Below are 21,480 nucleotides of genomic sequence, written 5' to 3'. Positions count from 1 at the left end.
AAACAAATTACTTAAAAATAGCAATAAAAAATTTTTAATGTTAAAAAAATTTCCCCAATACACTGTTACTTTATTGTGTGACTTTATACCAAAATGAGAATTTTATATGTAAACTAAATGATATTTTTAATTGGTACGAATGTGCTCTGTCACGGGGTCAACAGTAGATGTCTTCAACAAGGAGATGGCTCCTTTCTCCACTGCTGTAATAAATGAGGGTTGGTCACCTTCCAAGCTGAATCATATCTGACATGGCATCTGTACAAATTACTCTCCAAGTCTAATGAAGAGATAGCAAGTTAGCACTTTCCAGACTTATATTTATTTTACTACACGGTGACTTGAGTTTTATGGTTTCTAAATAAGGCATTTATGACCAGGAAATCCAGCTCAGTGACAAAGGAGACATACTGCTATATCCATTCCTGCTGATGTTGGAGTCAAGGTTTATTACACTGCACTGGGGAGGTCAGAGACTCAGGGCAAACCTTCATGGAGAATTGTGTTTAGCCCTAAATCTGGATCCGCTAATGGACGGGCTGTCGACTCTGGTGAATTGCCATCATGCTTCACCGTCTCTTCTTCATGACCTTGTCTCCACCTATAAAATACGGACTTACCACTGACTAAGAACGTTTCAAAGACGCCAAAAGATCCTTGGCGTCTGGGTGTTCAAGATGTACATCACACTTTCTTTCCTCAACTGGTTATGTGAAAAACAGCCTTTTAAAAGCCTTCAAGTAGGAAAAGCAGCCATTTTACTTCTTGGGGAAAGACTCCTCTTCCTTTCATCACTGTGACTTCACGGGGCTGGGTGACAATGAACTCACCTGCCAGCCACCGGGTATATCAGAGGCAGGACCGGCACCTGCAATCAGAGCTGTCACTTGACTTGGCTTTCTTTGGGATGACACAGATCGCAGGGCGTGTGCACACATGGCTGCCAGCGCACGGCTGGCTCAGTGACCAGCTTGTCTCCGAGTAGTCATCTCAAAAGCAAGCAAGGAAACTGATGAAGATGGAACTCTCGACAGAGCCGAAGAGGAAAAGCCAGAGGGCACAGGTGTCTGTGCAGGCTCGGCAACAGCTAGTAGAATTCAGAGCCAGGACACGGTGCAGCAGCGCATTTATCCAAGGCAACTGGCAGATCTGAGGTCTAGACCTGCCTCCTGAAATCTGTACCACGGAGACATACGCGGGGGCAGACAAAATGGTACCACGATTCCCCATGTACCCAACCTCAGCTTCAACAACTGCCAACGTTTGTCAGTCTTGTCTCCTCCACCCAGCCCCTTTCTTTTCCTCAACTTTTAAAGCAAATTTCATATACCATGTTAGTTCACCCCCAAGTATTCCAATATCCTGGCCCTCTTGGGAATGGCTAATAATAATAAATACCCAATATTCACTACCAGAAAATCAGCAATGTTATTTTTAATACAGATGTGGTACAGAATGTTTACTTACAGCAGGGCAGAGATTCTAGTTAAATAAAATTAAAAACCTTTATTTTCCCAAATATAAAATTACTAAATTAATGTCTCAAAAGAAAATATAACATGGTGAAAGCTTTAAATCACACCACGATTCACCACAGGATTTATGGTTTACCAATTACATACTCCACCACTTTGGCAAAAGGATGAGATTTTTTAAAAGTTTATAAACCTAACATAGCAAAGACTGTATACACCTCCATATTGCACTTTTTTTATGTACAAGGATAAAACAGTAAAGTCAAGTGTATTGCATATGCTAAGAACGGCACAAATTTGTCACAACGAAACTTAATGCAGAAGCGGATGTGAGGAGTATTAAAAAATGTAGAAATGTAATCCATGTATGTACAGAGTGTGGAGACTGTATTAACAAACTCATATGTACATTACAATATACTGTACTACTTTTAAATTTTTTAGCATAGTTTTGTTTATTAATAGAGGCCTTTGGTTCTAAACTGCTTGACTAGTTTTAAGCTCACATAGTTTCTTAAGCTTTCCTATTTTTTAGATGCGAGTATATGAGTATAAAAGCACTCAACCTTCTGGCTCACTGGTACAAAAGTTACAATGATCAGTTCCCTTAGGTCATCAAAAACTAGTCACAAAAATAGTTCTTGTATTCAACCTGAATGTGCCACAGGAAAAAAAAAATATTTTCAAGGTTTTCCAGCTTAGCCTAGAGGCAAACGTTACTCCAGCCTCCATTTCAGTGCTACTGTCCCTGCTCTGTACATTCCAGAACACGTGTTTTCTCTAGGCCATTTATTTTAATACTACTCTGTAAGGAAGAATAAAATCTCACTCCAGCTTAAGAGAGTTCGCCACACACCCCCGTTAAGACATAATGAAAAGTTCGAATATTGCCAGCAAGATTTAAAAAAATATGTGTACCCTCTTATGACTCTTCTAGAAAATCGGCTATGAAATAACACCGTTCTTGAGTTCCTTTCTCTCCCATTCCCCTTCACTTCTTCTTGTGCTCGGTCCTCCCTGTGTCTTGCACGAGCCCAGTGATTAACTTTGGAAATCATCCTGAGTTTGCAAATGACAAAGCCCCACATACGGTCCGTGAGGCGAAATCACACAACTGAGGATGAGCTGGTCATTCCGTGAACCAGGGTGCTTGTTGGAGTCCCACTGATGGCATTGAAGATGTGAAGGGAATTCGGTAAAACGCTCGTCTTCTCCTCCAGCGGGCAAATCTTGAGGCACAGAAACACAACATTACTGAAGTGGAATGCCCCTAAAGACATTTCTCAAAATGGCGTGTTTCATGTAACACAATTTATCATCCAATGGTCACTGTTACTCTGAATGATGGTATGCTCAGAGAGCTCGGCTTTGGCGGTTTGCAGAGGGATTGTGTCAGCTCATCTAGAAAATGGCCTTTTTCAGATCAGGATTTTAAGGGAAAGTCAAGTACAATGGGTTTTGTTTCCTTTATAAAGTACTGAATGGAGCCTTCTCTTCTAGACTCACCAGATTATAAGGTGGTGAAGTCTATCTTACACGTACTTGCCAGGGACACGACCTAGCCCTGTCGCTTGGAAAAGTCTTTTAAAATGAGTCCTGAGCATCTCTGTTTTTCCACTGGCTCCTTCTCTCAGGGTCTTACAGATTTCCATCCTGGGAAAGAGACAGCAGCTGCCCCTATGACCCTGAACAGGTCTCTCTTCACACTCGGTAACGCGGGGGAGAATTCTAGGGGCGAGACTTGACCTACTGCCAGGTGGAAATTGAGAGGAACATACACAGTCAGAGCCTCCCCTGGGAAAACCAAAAGCAAGTCTACTCCAGGTCACAACCCTTTTTGCTTAAGGATTCAAAAGAGTTTAATCTTCACAGTTGTTGAGATAATGGAAAGTTCAAGGTGCAGTTTAGAGCACGGCACTGCGAGAAATGTCCATATGATATGGGAGCTTATTCTAACATTATCAGTCCACATTGTTTTCCTACTTTCTTCTCTTCTAGTGCCAAATGCTGACACCCACTGATCAAACTCTCTGTTACACAGCAGTCTGTAAGCTCCATGGAAAAGACCTTGGGCTTTCTCCAAAAACTTATTTTCATGAGACCATCCCTTTTCTGCTTTATCATTTACACATGTATTTCTGTCATCAGTTCAATTTTTTTCTACTTTTCTACATGCCCGGAAGAGGGTGCCTCCCTCTGCACACACTTTATGCCAATGTCTGCAGTTATTCAAACTCAGTCATAACTTTACGTGAAGCAGTTTATCGAGGTTCAGAAAAATAAAATTAAAAAATGACATTACCATCCCATCTGAATGTGTTAGCATGGAAGAGGAGGAAAAAAAAGCAAGCAAGTTAAAGATCAGACATTTCAGTTAGTTTCCTGCAAAAGAAATTTCCTAACTGGATCGTCACATGATATGTTAACTGATATAAGTGGTCCTGGCTTTCATTTGAGAGACTGAACGATAATCGTGTAGGAAACCAGAAGAGGAGTTACGTGCAATGGAAGTACTCATGTTGCTTGTGAAGAGTGGCACTGTGATTTGGAAGAAGTTACTGTGGCCGATGGAGAATGGACCCCTACAAAATCAATACTCTGGAAGCTGCTCTTTGACATGCACTTAGTTGCCTGGGTAGCTGCCCCTCTGACTACTGAGCCCACATACATGATCCTACTGAAAGGAGCTCATACAGGAAGGTGATAGTAGCCATGTAACCAGGAAAGATGCCCAAACTAACAAGGACTAGAGAAGTCACCATGAAGAATCCATTGGGGGACCCAAGTCAGCTGTGAACAGTCAAAAACTGAACAACCCTGTTCTTCTAAGTGGCGAAAGACATTTAATGTTAACAGAAAATTCTTTAAACTAGGCTGGCAAGTCTTGGTCTTTCAAAGGATTGGGTGAATAAAAAGATTTCTAGGAACAAGCTAGGTATTTCTTTTTTATGTGAGTTTTGTTTTGCTTTGAGCTAGATTAGGGTGGGGAGGGACAGAGCTTCGAACCACAACCACCTCTAAGAGTGACAAAAAGGAGGTGGGTGCTGCTCTCCTCTGGTTGTGTTGGATGTTAACAGGTGAGCTAGCTCTTAGCCCTTCCCCAGGTAACCCGCGCTCAGAGGGCAGCAGCGTGTAGCATGCTACATTACTCTTCAGATACCAAAATTCTGGAAGGACATCAGAAGGTTTAGGCCATCCCAGGGCGCATGTGAGAACCCGACTAGCACGTGCTTGCTAAAAATGACAAGAACCAAGCGTGGCACTTACCTGCTCGTGCATGATCTCGGAAAGCTCTTTCGCCATCTCCCTGTAGTTGGCCTTCATTTCTTCCTGGTACTCTAGCTGGTCCTCTTTGATCAGCCGCTCATTTACCGCTAAGGCTTGACCGCAAGCTTCCACAAATTGCCTGAAATGGTAAGAGAGAGGGAAATAAAGGCATGTTGAGGACAAAGAGAGAGTCCAACTGGTAGCTTCTCTTTCTTGAATGAGCACAGATATGATGGCTACTTGAAGAGAAAGAGACATTTCCAGTGTACTTTACCTGAAAACTTCTTTAAGCAACTTCACTTTGTTGTCAGGGTATCTTTTTGTGTTTGTGTCATCTAGGAAAGCTCGGGCATATGCTAGTGGACCTGCGTTGACCTAGATCAAGAACAAAGATTTTAAAGTATGTTATTATAAAAATGACCATTCTCATTGATTTGGTTTCAGTTGGCATGTGCTAACAACGCTGTTCAAGCTAGTCATGACTCCTGCCCTCCAGGAACTGACAACCTGAAAGAGGAAACCATGAACAAAGCTTATATTATTATATGTCATTTGATTTTATCACCTCAGACATCATCAGGGTGTTTGAGATGATGGCTCATCTTACGAAGGAGGAAGCAGAGTTTGGAAAACTGAAGGACTTGTTCAAGGTTGAACAGCCAATAAGCAAAACACCTGAGGTCAGAGCCCAAGTCTTCCAATTGGTATTTGTGCTACTCTACACTGACTGAAGGTCCATGTGTGAGTTCAGTGAAAAACTAAAGAATATAGTATATTGGCCAATTTTTTAAAAACTGTTCACCTCTTTGAACTGTGTAGACAGCCATGGGCAAATCGATTTGCTATCTTCAAATGAAGTAACCAGCTGAGGTGTGCTGGAATGCCAAAGATTAGGGCATTTAGCAACAGGGTGAGTGAACCAGAACCCTGCATCTCTTGATTAGCCAAGAAGAGTTCCTTGAAGTTGGATAGTCAGGATACATGGGAATGTGGAGAAAAAGAAGGTCAGATACACTAGGTGGGAAAGAGAAAGTCCTAGGCATCTGAGATGGCGTGAGAAAGAACTTGACATGTGATTATCACATCATTTTCCCTGGGAGGTCTGGCGGGCTTGGAAGGTAAGTAAGTAGGGAGGGTCTGTCACTGTTGGTGAAGGAGCTGGGCTGTGGTTCTGACCCACGGTAGGCATGACCTGTGCAGTAATGGCAGGAGAGCTGAGGTGTGGGAATTCATACCAGAGGTGGGGAGACAGAGGGCCACAGTGGTGGGAGGTGGGCCTCCAAGTCAGGAACAACTAGTTAACCTGTGATGACTCCAGGTATCATCATACTGGTGTTGCATGGGGAACTATGCTAATGATCTGGACATGACCCAAATGACCAATTACCTAAAATGACACAATATACTCAATTTTAAGGATATGCAAACAGGAAAGCTGATATGATTTCATGAGGACTCACATAACCAGATCTTGGAGTACAGAGTCATATAGCCACCATGATGGCTCTGTCCTATACAAGAGCAACCCCAGTGAGGTTCTTGGTATAAGAATTACAGAAATACCTAAATAAAATGGTAAAGTTAATTTCCTATAGCTGCAACTTCACTGTTACCTTGGTGGGCACACACGTATAAAAAAAAAAAAATCTCCTCAGGTCACCTGGTTGGCTCAGTCATTTAAGCGTCTGAGTCTTGGTTTCAGCTCAGGTCATGATCTCATGGTTGGTGAGTTCGAGCCCCACATTGGCTCAAGAGCCTGCTTAGGATTCTCTCTCTCCCTCTCTCTCTACCCCTCCCCTGCTCACGTTGTGTCTGTCTCTCTCAAAATAAAGAAATAAACTTTAAAAAGAAACTCATCATCATGGAATAATGATATTTGCTTCTTAAAGATGATTGGGTATTTATAAATCTCTAAGGTCGCTGTCAAATGGAAGGGCACATTATGCCCTTTAGAAAGCTCAACCTGTCCAGCCCCACCCTTTACTGGCGCCAATACCTCTCCGCTGGTGTTCTGATAGAGGCTGGATGTTCCCAGGCTATGTTAATGAGTGGTTTTGTTTTTATAGTTGCAGAAAAGTGTGGCCTCTGGACCCATTATGTAATTGCTCATGTTGTTAGAATATTTATCATATTCACTTGATAACTTATTTTGGTACATAAGTCTTTCAGGTCATGAGGGAAGAGGCTGAAACATCTACAAGCCCTTTTGTGGTGAATGACATTTAGAAAATGTTAGGCAACAATCTAGTGTGTATTTGATTAGAAAGGTAACAAGAACTGATTCCAGAAAATAAACGAAAAAAACCCTTAAAACTTACATATTACATCTACATGCAACTTTCATAAATGTAAGACATTTATGAGATAGAACATAAGTGGGGGAGGCGCAGAGAGGGAGACACAGAATCTGAAGCAGGCTCCAGGCTCTGAGCTGTTAGCAGAGAGCCTGATGTGGGGCTTAACCAATTGGGCTACCCAGGTGCCCCAAATGTAACCTTCTTTGAAGAAAGGAATTGGATATAAGGATGTGTGTGTGTGTGTGTGTGTGTGTGTGTGTGTGTGTAAAACATGTGCTAGAATTAACTATATATACTTAAAAAATCTCTAAAGCAAGAAGCATACAAATCACGGAAGGAGGTGATTTGCCAATTACCTTGGAAATCATGTAAGTAAGATACCTTTTAAAAACCAATTATTTTGAAGTATAATATACAAACAAAAAGGTACATATACCATGAGGTCATACCTTATTGAATTTTCACAACTGAACATACATATATAATCAGTAGATAAAAAATTATCTTTTCACTAAATGGTGCACATTGCTTGGATAACTATATGGAAAAAATGTATCTTGACCCCTATCTGTTATCACATACAATAGATTCCAGCTGGATTGCAGATCTATACAGGAATACTAAACAAAGGAAGAAAACATAGAAGAACATTTTTGAAACAGATTTAAGAATGAAGTTTTTAAAGAGGGCGCAAAAGGGGCGCCTGGGTGGCTCAGTCGGTTGAGCGTCCGACTTCGGCTCAGGTCATGATCTCACAGTTTGTGAGTTCGAGCCCCGTGTCGGGCTCTGTGCTGACAGCTCAGAGCCTGGAGCCTGCTTCAGATTCTGTGTCTCCCTCTCTCTCTGCCCTTCCCCTGTTCATGCTCTGTCTCTCTCTGTCTCAAAAATAAATAAAAACATTAAAAAAAAATTTAAAAACATGAATTATAAAAATAAATAAATAAATAGGGCGCAAAAATGTTACGAATTAAGGAAAAATTAATTAATTTACCATAAAATGAATAAATTTCTGTTAATCAAAACATACCATTAAGAGAGTGAAACTTAAGGTACTTTTTCAGATACAATTTTCATAGAAACCAGAAAACAACAGTTTTGTAAGGAACCCTACAGCTATTCATACTTCTTTATATTTAGAAGAGTCTTGATGTTTCCAGTTAGGCACCTAGAATTCCCCAAAGTACTAAAAAGACACTCCTCCAGGTGGGGTTGGGTGGGGGCCCCAAGTCTACCGCCCCCTTCTGGTATCAGGAGACACTGCACAGATACTGGAAGGTAACTGGGATGACCAGGTCAAGTAGGGATCTACACTAGACCTTGCTGGGCTTGAAATTTACCAAGGTCCAAATGAGTCCCTGCGTCTGTTGCCCTGTGGTTTGCTTTGACAGCGCCGGGCTCACCTGAACGCTCACGCTGCCTTGGAGTTTGAGCTGCAGCTTGATCATGTCTACTTCGGCTGAGGAACACAGCTGCCGGAGCTCGGCCACCTTCTTACTCATCTCGTCAATGGCTACTTCGATGGGGTTCAGGTCGGTGTGGTGCTGGTACATGACGGGGATCCGCTTCTTCACATAAGGGAAGCAGTGTATTGCTGTGGAGGAACGAGTCCCAGAAATGATGCCGCAGCTTGTACCGTCTTTACTACTATTGAGGTAGAAGTACTTATTATTCCCATTTTATAGATAAGGAACCCAAGTCTTGCTAAAGTCACATGCCAGGGTTTCGTGGAACCACAGCACTGTCTTCCTTTATCACTGCGCATGTTTAATGACAGGTTGTATCGTGCAAAGTCAAGAGAGCTGGGTCTTTGTGTGTATGTTTGAAGAAATTACTATCGTTTCCTGCTCAGTTTTCTTAACCACAAATGCCTTACCTTCCTTGGAAGTTGTGAGATCTGAAAGACTAGTAGGTGTTAAGAGGGCTTTGAAAACATTAAGAACGGTACAGAGTTTTGAGATATCAACAGACCAGATTTTAAGTCCAGAAAATAGTTCCATAAACACATCCTTGAGAAAATTCACTTCTCTAGAGAATTTTGAATTATATGCTTGAATTTGCACAAATCAGAGAAATCAGTGAAAAATAACAAGTGAGAACATATTTCCAAGTATTTTATAAACCAGATATTCAGGCTGTTGAAGTCACACTAATCATAAAGATATTTTGAAACAGAAGTGAATAAAAAACAGAAATAAGAATATTTACATTTTCTTATACTTTTTTCTCCCCTACAAAAAAACCAACCAATAGTATTGTTTTCACTTATCATAATAAGATGCCTGAACGTATCAACAAAATGAATAGAAAAACAGCCAGTTCTAATTTGGGTCTGTTTTAAATTTCTACCTTTTTGCTTTACATGGCATATAAATATCTCTAATATCTTTACTTAATATATATTTATGAATAGACATGAGTGTAAATGCTTAAAAGCTAATTTTATTTTTTAACAAGCAAAAGTAAGACGGGAGTGTTACGCTTGGATCATTGCTGTTTAGTAAGTGGCTAGGGAGAGTTTACTTAGAAAGGCCTCAGTGAGAAAACAGGGCCAGCACCATGCAGCACAGAGTCCAGGTGGGTCACCCAAAGTCTGCACAAAGCAGGAGGTGTTCAGCCTGCTGCAGCCTCAAGTCACACCCTGACAGGCCTGTTCTAGTCCCTCAATGTTTTATCAATCACAGACCAAAGGTCTGTGTCTCCTATTTCTTTTGCATTCCTTGTGGATGGTTTTTAAGTGGCAGCAGTGGGATTGATCAATCCTCTTGGAACCTGACGCTTCTTTGGTAGCGTGGCAAGACCTGGGCCTCGCTGCTCTGCAGCCGGGGAGCCAGAGGTGCACCCGGGGGTGGACAGAAAGCGCTTTACAGACTGCCACTGCACTGCCATGAGTAAGAAGTGCCATGGAAGCATTTCATGAGGCTAACAGCGGTGTCAAAACACAGGTGATTAGCGTAATCACAGTTATTTTTGAGTATTTCAGAGAGAACAGTTCATTCCACGGATGTCTGTGAGATATACGCGGACTATACGGATTTCATTCAGCGTAAAAGTCCTGAGTCTTGCGATGGTAAGTGGAGACTTAGAGAAGCAAGGGAGAGTATAATGATACAGAAAACTCAGAGCCTGTGCATGAGCCCACCAGGTCCACGTGAGCTGGGATCCCCCTGCCTTCCTTGCTGGCCCCATCTTTCTTCCTCTCCCTCAGACTCACTCAGCTCCAGCCATGCCGGCCTGCTGGTTGTCCCCTGAATGTGCTGGGCACAAGCACCCCTACCCATTGGCTTTTGCCCAGACAGCTCCTTCTTCCTCCAGATGTTTGCATGGCCTACTCCCTCACCTCCTTCAAGTCTGGACTAAAGTGTCACCTCCTCAAGTGAGGCCCCTCTGGGCTACTCCATTTTAAATTGCAACCCTACCCCTTCAGTCCCACCTTTCTGATCTCCTTTTGCTTTTGTCCAGAACACGTATTACCTTCCAACACAGGTATGTTTACCCATTATGTTTACTGGTTATTGTCTGTCTCCTTCTGCTAGAAGGAGACTGCCTAATGCAGACGTGTGTGTTTTGTTACAAAGTCAGGATGGAATACTGCCTGTGCTCCATAAATGTTGTGGAATCAATTAATGCATTAGTGTCCAAATGGCTAAATGAAAGAGCAAAGTGGCCTGGAGGGTGGAAGGTTAGGTGACTGACTGAGTGAAGCATCATGTTACTATAAAATGGCCGGACCTCATGCTGTGCGGCCTTTCAGGAAGGAAGGTGAGGAAGAAGGGGCTGAGGGGCATGGGTGCCTGTACAGTCTGGTGAGACTGAATAGAAGGTGAAGAGCAGGAGAATATTTCTCCCCTGAGTGGGAGTCTGGGCAGGATTTGGAAGACTCTGGAATAGTGATTGGGAAGAAGCTCCATGGCAGGAGTTCCATGACAGGAAGAGAGGAGGGGGTTAAGTTAGGAGGCAGGCTCAGAAATTTACACAGAAGGGGTGTGGAGGTTTTCCTGGTTTTCCAAATGATCCCACAATTGCAGCAAACTGACTGACCTACCCAGGGAAGTGAGCCTTTGCCGGGTTCAGAGGGCAGGCAGGGCCGGGGCTCCCCCACAACTTGAATGGTCAAAGGTCTGGTTTGAAGGAAAGCAATGGAAGAAGAGCCTGAAGGATTAATAACATAAGGGAAAACTCTCAAGTTCAAAGTCTTTGGAATATCCTGGTCTGTGTGCCTGTAAAGGTTGATATGGAGCTCACGTGTTTTTAGTAACATTTTTACAACCCTTTCTCTAAATCTTTATGCTACCCAGTAACTATCCTTTTGATATTTGGAGATCTTTCAGGGTGAAAACTATACCTTTTTTGGGTATTTTGTTGTACTGTAATCCCCTTTGGCTCATTAGCAACCTCAAAAGGCAAGGGGACCACTGGTGGATAAGATCCAGTGATAAAGTACATTCTTGTCCCTCCTGGGTATCATTTATGATGTTCTTCAACACAAGATGGATAGTGTAAGTCTATCCATTTTACAGATGGGGAAACTAAGGCATAGAGAGAGGTTAGGTGACTTGCCCGGGATCACAGTGAGCACTGCCCTGGGTCTGCAGGGCAAGGCCTGGGCTCTGTACTGCCCATACTTTCCCATCCCCACAGATGAGCTGACACCCCTGTGTTAACTCTGCCTCTCTCTGCAGCGGTGATACTCTGTCTCCTCTGTTCCGGCAGGTACAGAGCTTTGCTCTTGTTCTCTAGCTGATCAAAAACATTTCTGTGACAAAATGATAAACTGTGACCCTGAAGGAAATCTGGCCAGGGAAAACACTGTTTCTGAATCGATAATGCTACCTGAGCAGAATAATCCTAATAAAAAATCCTGTCCCTGACTCATCAGGGAACTGGGTTTATTTTAAGCGCAGTGCTTAAACTGGAGCGGCACCAGAGTCACCTGGGGGGGCTTGTTCAACACAACTAGCTGGGCCCCACGCCCAGAGTTTCTGATTCAGCAGGGCTGGGTGGGGCCCACAAATCTGAATTTCTCCCAAGTTCCCAGATGATGCTTATGCTGCAGGTCCAGGAGCAGTGTGATAAGCACGGACTTAAGGTCATGACTGTAGAGATAAATGCCCCAAGCTGGCATAGTGACCCCACCTAGAAATGTAGTTATCTTGTCTAAGAAGAAGAATTTGCTACTGTGTCCATGAGAAAAACAACTCCTCTCCCTATGGGGAGGGACTACCATTTTTGAGGACAATACTGTTTGAATTTCACGTGTTATCATTACTCTAAAAGTAGTAGGGGCTCTTTCTTTAAGAAAGCAGGAGTGTTTTTTGTTTTTAAAATTTTAACTTTTATCTCAGTTCCTTCCTAGGAAGGGTGAAGAATTCTCTGTAATATGCTGTTCTGAGCTATTTTACAATGAGTCATGTTCTTTCTTTGGTAATAGCTTTACTGAGATACAGACTCACCCACTGAAAGTGTCCAGTTCAGTGGTGAGAGTGGAGCCCATGTGAAATGTGGCATCTTAACAGGGGTCCTTTCACTCATCATCACACTGTTCCCTATTATTGCCCGGCAACATCAGCTTCTAGACAGAGCAATGGACACCTTTCTGGTTCTACTGAACTATCACTCTTTGAAACAGCGGATGTAGACACACCTGGCTTTCTGAGCAGACCTCTCACCGGCTTTTTTTGAGGTCAAGAAAAGTGTTCTATTTTACGTTACCCTAGTCACGCTGCTGACCCCAACCCAAGAGTGGACAAGGTCAGGTTCCCCCAGAGAAGGTAAGAGTCTACACTGTCAGGAACTAGGAAATGATGCAAAACACATTTCTGAGAATGGGTTATCAATGGCTAAACAGGGTCCAAGGATCTATTAAAGCTCCTGTCACAGCTGAACGGAGAGCCTGTGAAGGCAGTGAGCTTCCTGGTAGGGCCGGTATCCAAGCTGAGGTTGGCCAGCCACTCTCAGAGATGAGACACAAGGGATCCAACCTCATATCCCATTTATTCACTCAGCCTAAAATCCCTGAGCAGGTTCAGGCCGGGACCTGTGTGAGAAAGACATGTAGGGGTCTCTTCCTGTGAAGGAGACACAGAACTGTGTGCAGGGGCTCTTGAGGCCCTGGGCCTGGAGAGGGGTCTGCGTGGGTTTCAGAAGGTGTCTGTAAGTCACCTGAAATTGTGTGCAAAAGCTCTCTGAGGAGATAAGGGCCCACTGGTTTCATCAGATTCTAAAAAAGGGTCAGTGACTTGACTTCGGGTATGAACTTCTGGTTGAGCAGAAGAAGAAAATGTTAACAGATAAATAGAAAAATGTCAGGAGTATTCAAAAGTAAGCATTAGATAAATGTTAAAATGAAATAGATATCTGGGGAAAGTTAACTAAGCCTGAAGGGCCCTTCCTTCTAGAAGCTTCTGGATCCCTTCCAGAGAAGTCTTTACCTCGGTGTCCAGGCTAATGTCTGTATGGGATTCTGGAAGGTATTATGCTAAGCGAAATAAGTCAGTTAGAAAAAGAGATCATATGATTTCACTCCTAAGTGGAATTTGAGAAACTCAACAGATGAACACAGGGGAAGGGAAGGAAAAATAAGATGAAAACAGAGAGGGAGACAAACTATAAGAGACTCTTAAATACAGAGAACAAGCTGAGGGTTGCTGGAGGGGGTGGGGTAAATGGGTGATGGACATTAAGGAGGACACTTGTTGGGATCAGCACTGGGTGTCATATGTAAGAGATGAATCACTGGGCTCTACTCCTGAAGCCAAGACTACACTGTATGTTATTTAACTCGAAAATATATTAATAAAAAAAGAAAGGCAAAGAAAAGAAAAGCAAAGAAAGGAAAAGAAAAGAAAGGAAAAGAAAAAAGAAGAGAAAAGAGAAGGAAAGGAAAGGAAAGGAAAGGAAAGGAAAGAAAAGAAAAGAAAAGAAAAGAAAAGAAAAGAAAAGAAAAGAAAAGAAAAGAAAAGAAAAAAGAAAAGAGAAAAGAAAAGAAAAAAAAGAAAAGAAGTGAAGAGAAGCCAGGGCAACGGTACCTGTCAATATGGTTCGCCGTTTGCACTGCTCCTCAACCCCGCCCTGCCTCTTCCCGGTCTGAGTGAAGGGCATCTCAAACATGAAGCGGCGAATGTTATGAGATCTCTCAAATTCCGTTTTCCTTTCTTGCAATTCTTTTTCATCAAAGAATGGAATCACGTGAGTCACCTGGATGTATGCATACTTGGAATCCAGATCCTTAGGGTTGACCTTTAAGGGAATAAACAAAAGGGGAGATTCGTGCTATTTGAAGGACTCTTTCAAAGCATCCCTAAGCTTGTCTTTCCACTTCTTACTAATACAAGATTTGGAAAAGTTTAGAAAAGTGGAAAAAAAAATAGTACAACAAACACCCACATACCCACCACTTAGAACAATTGCTAATGCTTTGTTCAAGCATACACACACACACACACACACACACGCATACGTGGATGCACACTTACACATGTACGTATAGACTTTTTGTTGTTGTTGTTGTTGTTGAGCCATTTCAAAGTAAGTGGTATCCATCATGGCACTTCCACCAGCATCTCTTAAACAGGAGGACATTCTACTCCATGACCATAATGTATATCATACCCAATAAAACTAACTTAATTTCAACACCCAGTCCATTAAAGTTTCTCAAATGTCCCCAGAATGTTATTTATCACTATTTGTGTTTGAACCAGAATCTAATAAACGATCATATTTAATCTAAAATTCTCCACTTTTTTTTTCCTGACACTGAATTTTTTTTAAGACATGTTAGTTTTCTTGCTGAGTGACTCCCTGTCTGGATTTTCCTGCTGGGTTCCTGAACTGCATTTTTACATATTTGGCTTAGAGAGAAAAATGTTTATTTTAGTAATAATGTTTAATACCTAGAACCTCAAATTATAGTTAATCCACAGATTATATGTAAATAGAAGTGGACGAATTAATACAGGTACAGACTAGTCTAAGACTAATCTAACCATAAGTTTAGCTCCTGATTAACTCAGCACATAAACGCTTTTAAAACTGCATTGCTACAATTCAATTAGCAGTGCTCTAACATCTGTGACGTGCTAGATAGAACATTAAACATAGATATTTCCCCATACAAGCCCAATAGCTAATATATTAGGGAGACAAATGAATTTTGCACAAATGAATTGTATTTAAGCTTGTAGAGCAATAAAAGGGGAAGGGTGTGAAAGAAATGAGGGCAAAGAATTTGGAGACAATTCTGGAACTGGGCTGACAAATCAATGAGGCCAAGAAGGTTTTGCTTAAAAGCCTCTAGTTATCATGCGCCACTGTCCTCTCAACAGGAATGTTTGTGAAGAAAAATGAAAAATGGGTATGGACGTGCCTAAAACTTTGTAAGTTAAGAAAAAACATAAAATCATGAGTTATTAACTTCTACTTTAGAAATAGCCATCCGGCCAATCGCTACAACTGTGTTCAAACCCACGAAATGTGACTCTCCTTAGCAGAAGCAATGTAAAAGCAGTGGAAATGCACATGCTTGCCTAGTTCTCAGTGGTATTTCCCTAGTTGTCATTTCCGAAGTTGTACGTGCGAAACAGGAGCAACGGAGGACTGGTGTTTGGGGGAAGGGGAGAAGGTCGGGAAGGTGTTCCAGCTGCTGCAAGGACAGCGGATTGAGGGGGAAGAAGAATGCACATGAGGGTCCTGAGGAGAGGTTGTCACGTTGAAGCCACAGCTTGACACAGACAAAGGTTTCAGTTTCAGAGAAAGAGGCAAATTGGACCTGGGTAGTTTGGTTTAGGAAAAAAGTAGGCCTTCAAAAGGTCGTGTTAAGGGTTCTGGTTAAAAACAGACCAACAATGTGTGTTTATCCCTTTCCTTCACGCAACTCTCTGGTATAGAATTCACCTGTGAGGACCAAGGAATGAGGACAGAAGACAGCAGTGGGTGAGAGAGTTTAATGAATTTCTGGAAGGCAGGTGCAAGGAGGTATGCTACCCAACGTGGCAGAGACACCGTTTTCCCATGCAGGTGGGGCAAGGAAGGTTTCTGAGGAAAACGGCACCTGGTGATGACAGAGGTTCTAATCTAAGTTCCCACAGAGGGATAACCAGTGAGTCAGGGTATCTCTCTGAAGCTTGCTGCTATGGACTGAACGTCTGTCCCCTCCAAATTCATAGGGTGAAATCATTTTTTTTACAGATTATTTATTTATTTTGAGAGACAGAGAGTGAAAGAGCACAAGTGGAGGAGGGACAGAGAGAGAAGGAGGGGAGAGAATCCCAAACAGGCTCTGCACCACCAGCACAGAGCTGCACAGAGCCCACCATCAGCACAGAGCCCAACTCGGGGCTCAAACTCACAAACCGTGAGATGGTGACCTGAGCTGAACCAAGAGTCAGATGCTTAACCAGCTGGGTCACCTAGGCGCCCCTCATAGGGTGAAATCTTAACGTCCAGTGTGATGGCACTGAGGCAGGAGGTGACCAGGTCATGAGGGCAGAGCCCCCATGAATGGGATTCATGCCCTTCTAACAGGGGCCCCACAGAGACCCCTCACCCCCTCCACCATGTGAGGACACAGGGAGGAGATACTCATCTTTGAACCAGGAAGGAGGACCTCACCAGACACAGAAACTGCTGGTGTCTTGACCTAGGCTTTCCCAACCACCATAACTATGAGAAATTCGTGTTGTTGATAAGCTGCTCAGTCTGCGGTGTTTGTTACATCAGCCCGAATGCACTGATGCCCATAAGGGACCAGCAATAGGATTCGGGTGGCCAGGAGAGGTGTGGGGTGGAAATCAGGGTGAGCATCAAAGTCTATTTGGAGTGGTGAGGCCCCAGGCTCCCTTCCATCATCCCTGCTGCACAAGAGAGGAGAGGTTGTTCCTTAGAGGAAGTGGTCTGGAAGAAGTCTAAAGGGGTCCACCAGTTTCAGTGGAAACTGGGGGCAAAGTATGAAGTGGAATACGGGACAAGCAGGTCAAAGCCTGCGGGCTGAATGTGGGACCTTCAGCCCTTGCCGGTCTCCTGAAACCAGAATCCAGTAATACCTGATTCCTTGTCCTCTCTACCACTTAGACAGGAGACGGAAAACTCTTCGCTGGAGAAAATGTAGGCCCTCAAGGAAACAGATTTCAGAGAATAGGGACTCCAAAGCAGGGCTCAGGAAGGAAAATGAAGTAGGGAGTCTCCAAAAGGGTGAACTTAGAAAGATATAGAGCTTATCACTGTTGAAACTGAGCAGGACATTTTTATTTGCTTAATATTTAATATTTATTTTTATTATTTTTATTTATCTTTTTATAAAAGTTTATTTTAGTTTTGAGGAAGAGAGAGGGAGGGACAGGGAGGGAGGGAGAGGGAGAATCCCAAGCAGGCTCCACGCCAACAGTGCAGAGCCCAATGTGGGGCTCGATCTCATGAGCTAGGAGACCACGCTCTGAGCCGAGATCAAGAGTTGGACGCTTAACCGACTGAGCCACCCAGGCGCCCCTATTTTTATTATTTTTAAATTGAAGTATAACTGACATACAATATTACATTAGTTTCAAGCATACAACATAGTGATTCAACATCTCCATACCTCACGCTGTGCTCACCGTGAATGCAGCTACTGTTTGTCATCACGCAACGCTATTACAGTGTCATTCGACTTTATTTCCTATGCTGTGTCTTTCACGAGTTCTCCACTCCATAACTGGGAGCCCACATCTCCTACTCCCCTTCACCCATTCTGTCTGTCCCTCCACTCCCCTCCCTTCCGGCAACCATCAGTTTGTTCTCTGAACTTATAGGTCTGACTCTGTTTTTTGTTTGTTTATTCATTTGGTTGGTTTTTTAGATAGCAGGAGGACATTTTTAATGCAAAAAACAGGAACTCTATCTTGGCCTGAATTTCAGGAAGCAAAGGGATACCGACCTTCCTGGAGATATCCTGAAGACAGTGTGGAACACATACTCACATACACACACCCCCCTGCCACATACACATACACACATACATACATGCACACACACATATATAGATACATACACATATACACACACACACATACACACGTACATAGAAATGTGTACTTTCTCAAAGGGTCTTTGTAAGAGCAATACAGCAGAGGACAGCCTTCCTAAATAGAAAGTAGATCTCACTCCTACAAATGTGCTGGCTAGTTAGGTCCTTCCTTGATCTACCTATCTGCCTGTCCATCTGTCCATCATCATACTGAAATGGTATATCAGATGTTAATTATTTTGTAAAAGAATATCTTTTTAAAATCATGAAATATTTACTTAATGACGGACATCTGGAAAGCACAGAAAGCTATCAAGAAGAAAAAAAATTATACTTGCCACTCAAGGCCAACTATCCTTTAAAAAAATTTTTTTTTAAACATTTGTTTATTTTTGAGAGACAGAGCAAGTCAGAGCACAAGTGGGGGAGGCACAATGAGGGGACACAGAATCCAAAGCAGGCTCCAGGCTCTGAGCTGTCAGCACAAGGCCTCATGCGGGGCTCAAACTCACGAACCGCGAGATCATGACCTGAGCTGAAGTCGACGCTTAACCGACTGAGCCACCCAGGCGCCCCTCAAAGCCAACCATTCTTAACTTTTCCTGTTTTTTCCCCCCATCTACATTTATGAACATATATGATCAAGCATACATAATCAATCAATACAATATCTTGACTATGAAACATTTCCAAACATGGTCATACCTTGCCAGAATCCTGTATCATTTTCACATTTTCAGAACCAAATTTATCTGAGTAAAGTTTAAGGAGTCTCTGGGAAATTTCTGACAGAGGCGTGAGTTTGGGTTCTTTGTAAATATACTCTTTTCCATCTTCATCTTCAAAGAATCCCTGTGACATAAAGCACAATTAGAGCTGTTCCCAGGTATAGCCCCAGGCTTACCACCCAGGAAGGGTTCTTGTGTTATAGGGGTTAAAAAAAAAAAAAAAGGTGGGAGGGAATGATTCTAAAATAAAGTCCTACTTAAACAGGCTTTCTGAATAGGAAGGAAAATGATAATAATGTGAAATCAGGTTGCAAAGATAAAAAGAAAACACAAAACTGCAAACTCATTCAAGAATGCTGTCATTAAGTGTTGAGTGAAATGAAAGATTGGGGACTCGAGACTGTTCTCTCATGATCTAATGATGGGATTCAAGCCTGTTTCACATTCCCAAGAAGCAGAGCTCACTATGAAATGATTCGGCAGGAAATGTACACACCTCCCATCTCATGCCTCCCCCATTTTCACAGGATTTTACGGCATAAACAGAAACATTCCAGTCTGGAGCAGCTCTGGCAAATGTTATGGCAAACGTTACCTGAAGTTTGTATAAATTCTAGTTTGCTTTACTTATGAGAAAAATATGAAAGGGCTGGAGCATGGCATGAGCAAAGATTTTCATTATCACCAGTTGATTATCATGTGGTTTAGCACCAATCATGTCTGCTGAACACAGCAAGGCTTAGAATTGCATGGGAAGTGAAAAAGGTTGAAAATTTTAAAGTCCAGATTGGGGTTAATACTTGAAATTAAAAAAAAAAAAAAGTTTCTCGTCTAAAAATAAAAGAGAGAAAATGGTGCAAAAAACACAGTATATTAAAAAAAAAATGCAGGCTAACATGAGACAAATAACACCCACATCAAACTAGTGTAGATGCAGTAATTTCACTACATTACTTGCTTTTTAAGCATTTACTGTAATTACCTCCACATCTGTTTCACTGTCTGTAAACTGGTATTGCTATAAAGTTATAAAAGACAATAACAGGATAAATTGAAGGTTATATAGTGCTCACAGAAAACCACACACCCTAAATAAATGGATTATAATTTATATCATTTAATCATGTTAGAGACTTTGGAGGTTAAATTCTCAGTTAAATTTAAATAAACCCTTTTATACAGGGCTTCTGAAATATTACAACAGTAAATATACTTGTGGAGATATTATATTACAAAATATAGAGATGCACAGGGAACAAAGGAAACCAGAAAGTCTTAATTTTGATTTTAAACATGCAGTGTAGATGTGTAAGGAAACAAGTGATTTATTTCTGTAAATGGAATAAAATGTTAAGTTTTTTTTTTTTGGAGTTTGTAATGATTGGACAGATATACATACAGACTTGAAAAGGAAACTTGCAAGTCACACGGAAGTACCAAAGATGCCACTAAAAATGTCTTATGGAGGGAGAACTTACCGCTGCCTTAAGAAAGTAATAAAGAAAAGACAGGAAGAAAGAAAAAAAGCAGAAAGTTTACTACTGAGGAAGATAAGAACCATACTAAATATGACAAATTCATCAAATTAGCATTTATAGAAAACAGAACACTTACAAAATACAACTTTATAGAATTAAAAAACAAACAAACAAAAAACCCCAAGGATTTAGAAGGACGGTCTGCGGAACAGAGAGGAGCCTCACCTGTCCAAAGAAGGCCACTCGGAAATATGTCCCCAGGAGCCTGCGGCCAGAGTGCATGACCTCAGTTACTTTGCTGTAGGCCCGGTGTAGTGTATCATACAGATGGGCTAGCCTCTGGAAAACAGGACAAAAAACCCATTTCTTCCCACTTGTAACTAGTAGGATCAATTGTAAAATAATTAAATGAGAATGAATAAGTAAAAATTCCTTGGACTTGAGTAAAAGAAACAAAAACAAACAAAAAACCAAAAGACCAAAAACCAATGGTAATGCACAATGGTAATGACCATTTTTTCGATTACCATGTTTTCTACCCAGAAAGCCACCTTGCGTACCAAGGACCCATCGTATCTCCACATTGTGGTAAGCAACTTGTTTTCAAGTTAATGTGACATGTTGGAGATGGTAGAGCCCTACGGTGACATTTTTAGTCTCTGCTTTTCCTACTTTCTTTGATAAGCTCAAAGAAGCTGGACAACTCCCCACCCTGCACCCCCCCAGCCCAGGAAGGATGACAGGGACACCGGCTTTCCATGCAGGGGAGCAAGGAAGAGCTCTGAGGAAGAAGGCACCTGATGATCATAAAACTCTGTTTTTGGCAACCTTTCAAAAGTAGAGTGCCACAGTTACCAATCCTTGTTTTTTGAGATTTGGTGTCGTATAATGGCTTGAGGGTGGTGACCTCCAGCATCACACAGAGGGTCAGAGGCCACATGGTCATCTCTGACTGGGGTCTGCTTGCTCTCTTTGCATACAAGACGGTCTGGGTATATGTGTTGTCCCACCATCCTCTCAAAGAGGAAGAAACAAACCACTCTGATACCTCAAAATCTCTCCGCTTCTCATAAATGGGGATGATGAGTTTATAGATGTCAGCGATTAGCTCATAGCGTTCAGCCTTCCAGAGTCCATCTGCACACTGCTCTAGAAGCTCCATGAGCACATCCTGATCAAAGAAAAAGGCCACCGGCCAGAGAACAGTGTTACAGGAAACATGACATCGTATTCTTT

At 42.2% G+C, this 21,480-nt stretch overlaps 1 protein-coding gene across 21 annotated transcripts in view; it reads right to left on the bottom strand.

Annotated features, from left to right (window-relative positions):
* Positions 1–1,416: 1,416 nt before the first annotated feature.
* The window catches only part of DOCK9 (dedicator of cytokinesis 9), a 290,615-nt gene continuing 270,551 nt past the window's right edge, over positions 1,417–21,480 (bottom strand). For 13 of the 21 annotated variants that reach the window (XM_058743962.1, XM_058744023.1, XM_058744100.1 and 10 more), the window contains 9 exons: positions 21,293–21,415; positions 20,470–20,583; positions 19,749–19,784; positions 18,744–18,890; positions 14,065–14,275; positions 8,440–8,630; positions 5,017–5,117; positions 4,743–4,881; positions 1,417–2,704 (listed from right to left, as the gene is read on the bottom strand). In XM_058743962.1, the coding sequence (XP_058599945.1) occupies positions 2,582–2,704; positions 4,743–4,881; positions 5,017–5,117; positions 8,440–8,630; positions 14,065–14,275; positions 18,744–18,890; positions 19,749–19,784; positions 20,470–20,583; positions 21,293–21,415 (1,185 nt within the window). In that variant the 3' untranslated portion in view covers positions 1,417–2,581. The other 8 variants (XM_058744064.1, XM_058744121.1, XM_058743981.1 and 5 more) reach the window with 2 other exon arrangements.

Source organism: Neofelis nebulosa, chromosome 1 (assembly GCF_028018385.1).
Source record: "Neofelis nebulosa isolate mNeoNeb1 chromosome 1, mNeoNeb1.pri, whole genome shotgun sequence".
NCBI lineage: Eukaryota > Metazoa > Chordata > Mammalia > Carnivora > Felidae > Neofelis > Neofelis nebulosa.
The sequence above is the reverse complement of the archived record's forward strand: the minus strand, read 5'-3'. Positions and strand labels throughout refer to the sequence as shown.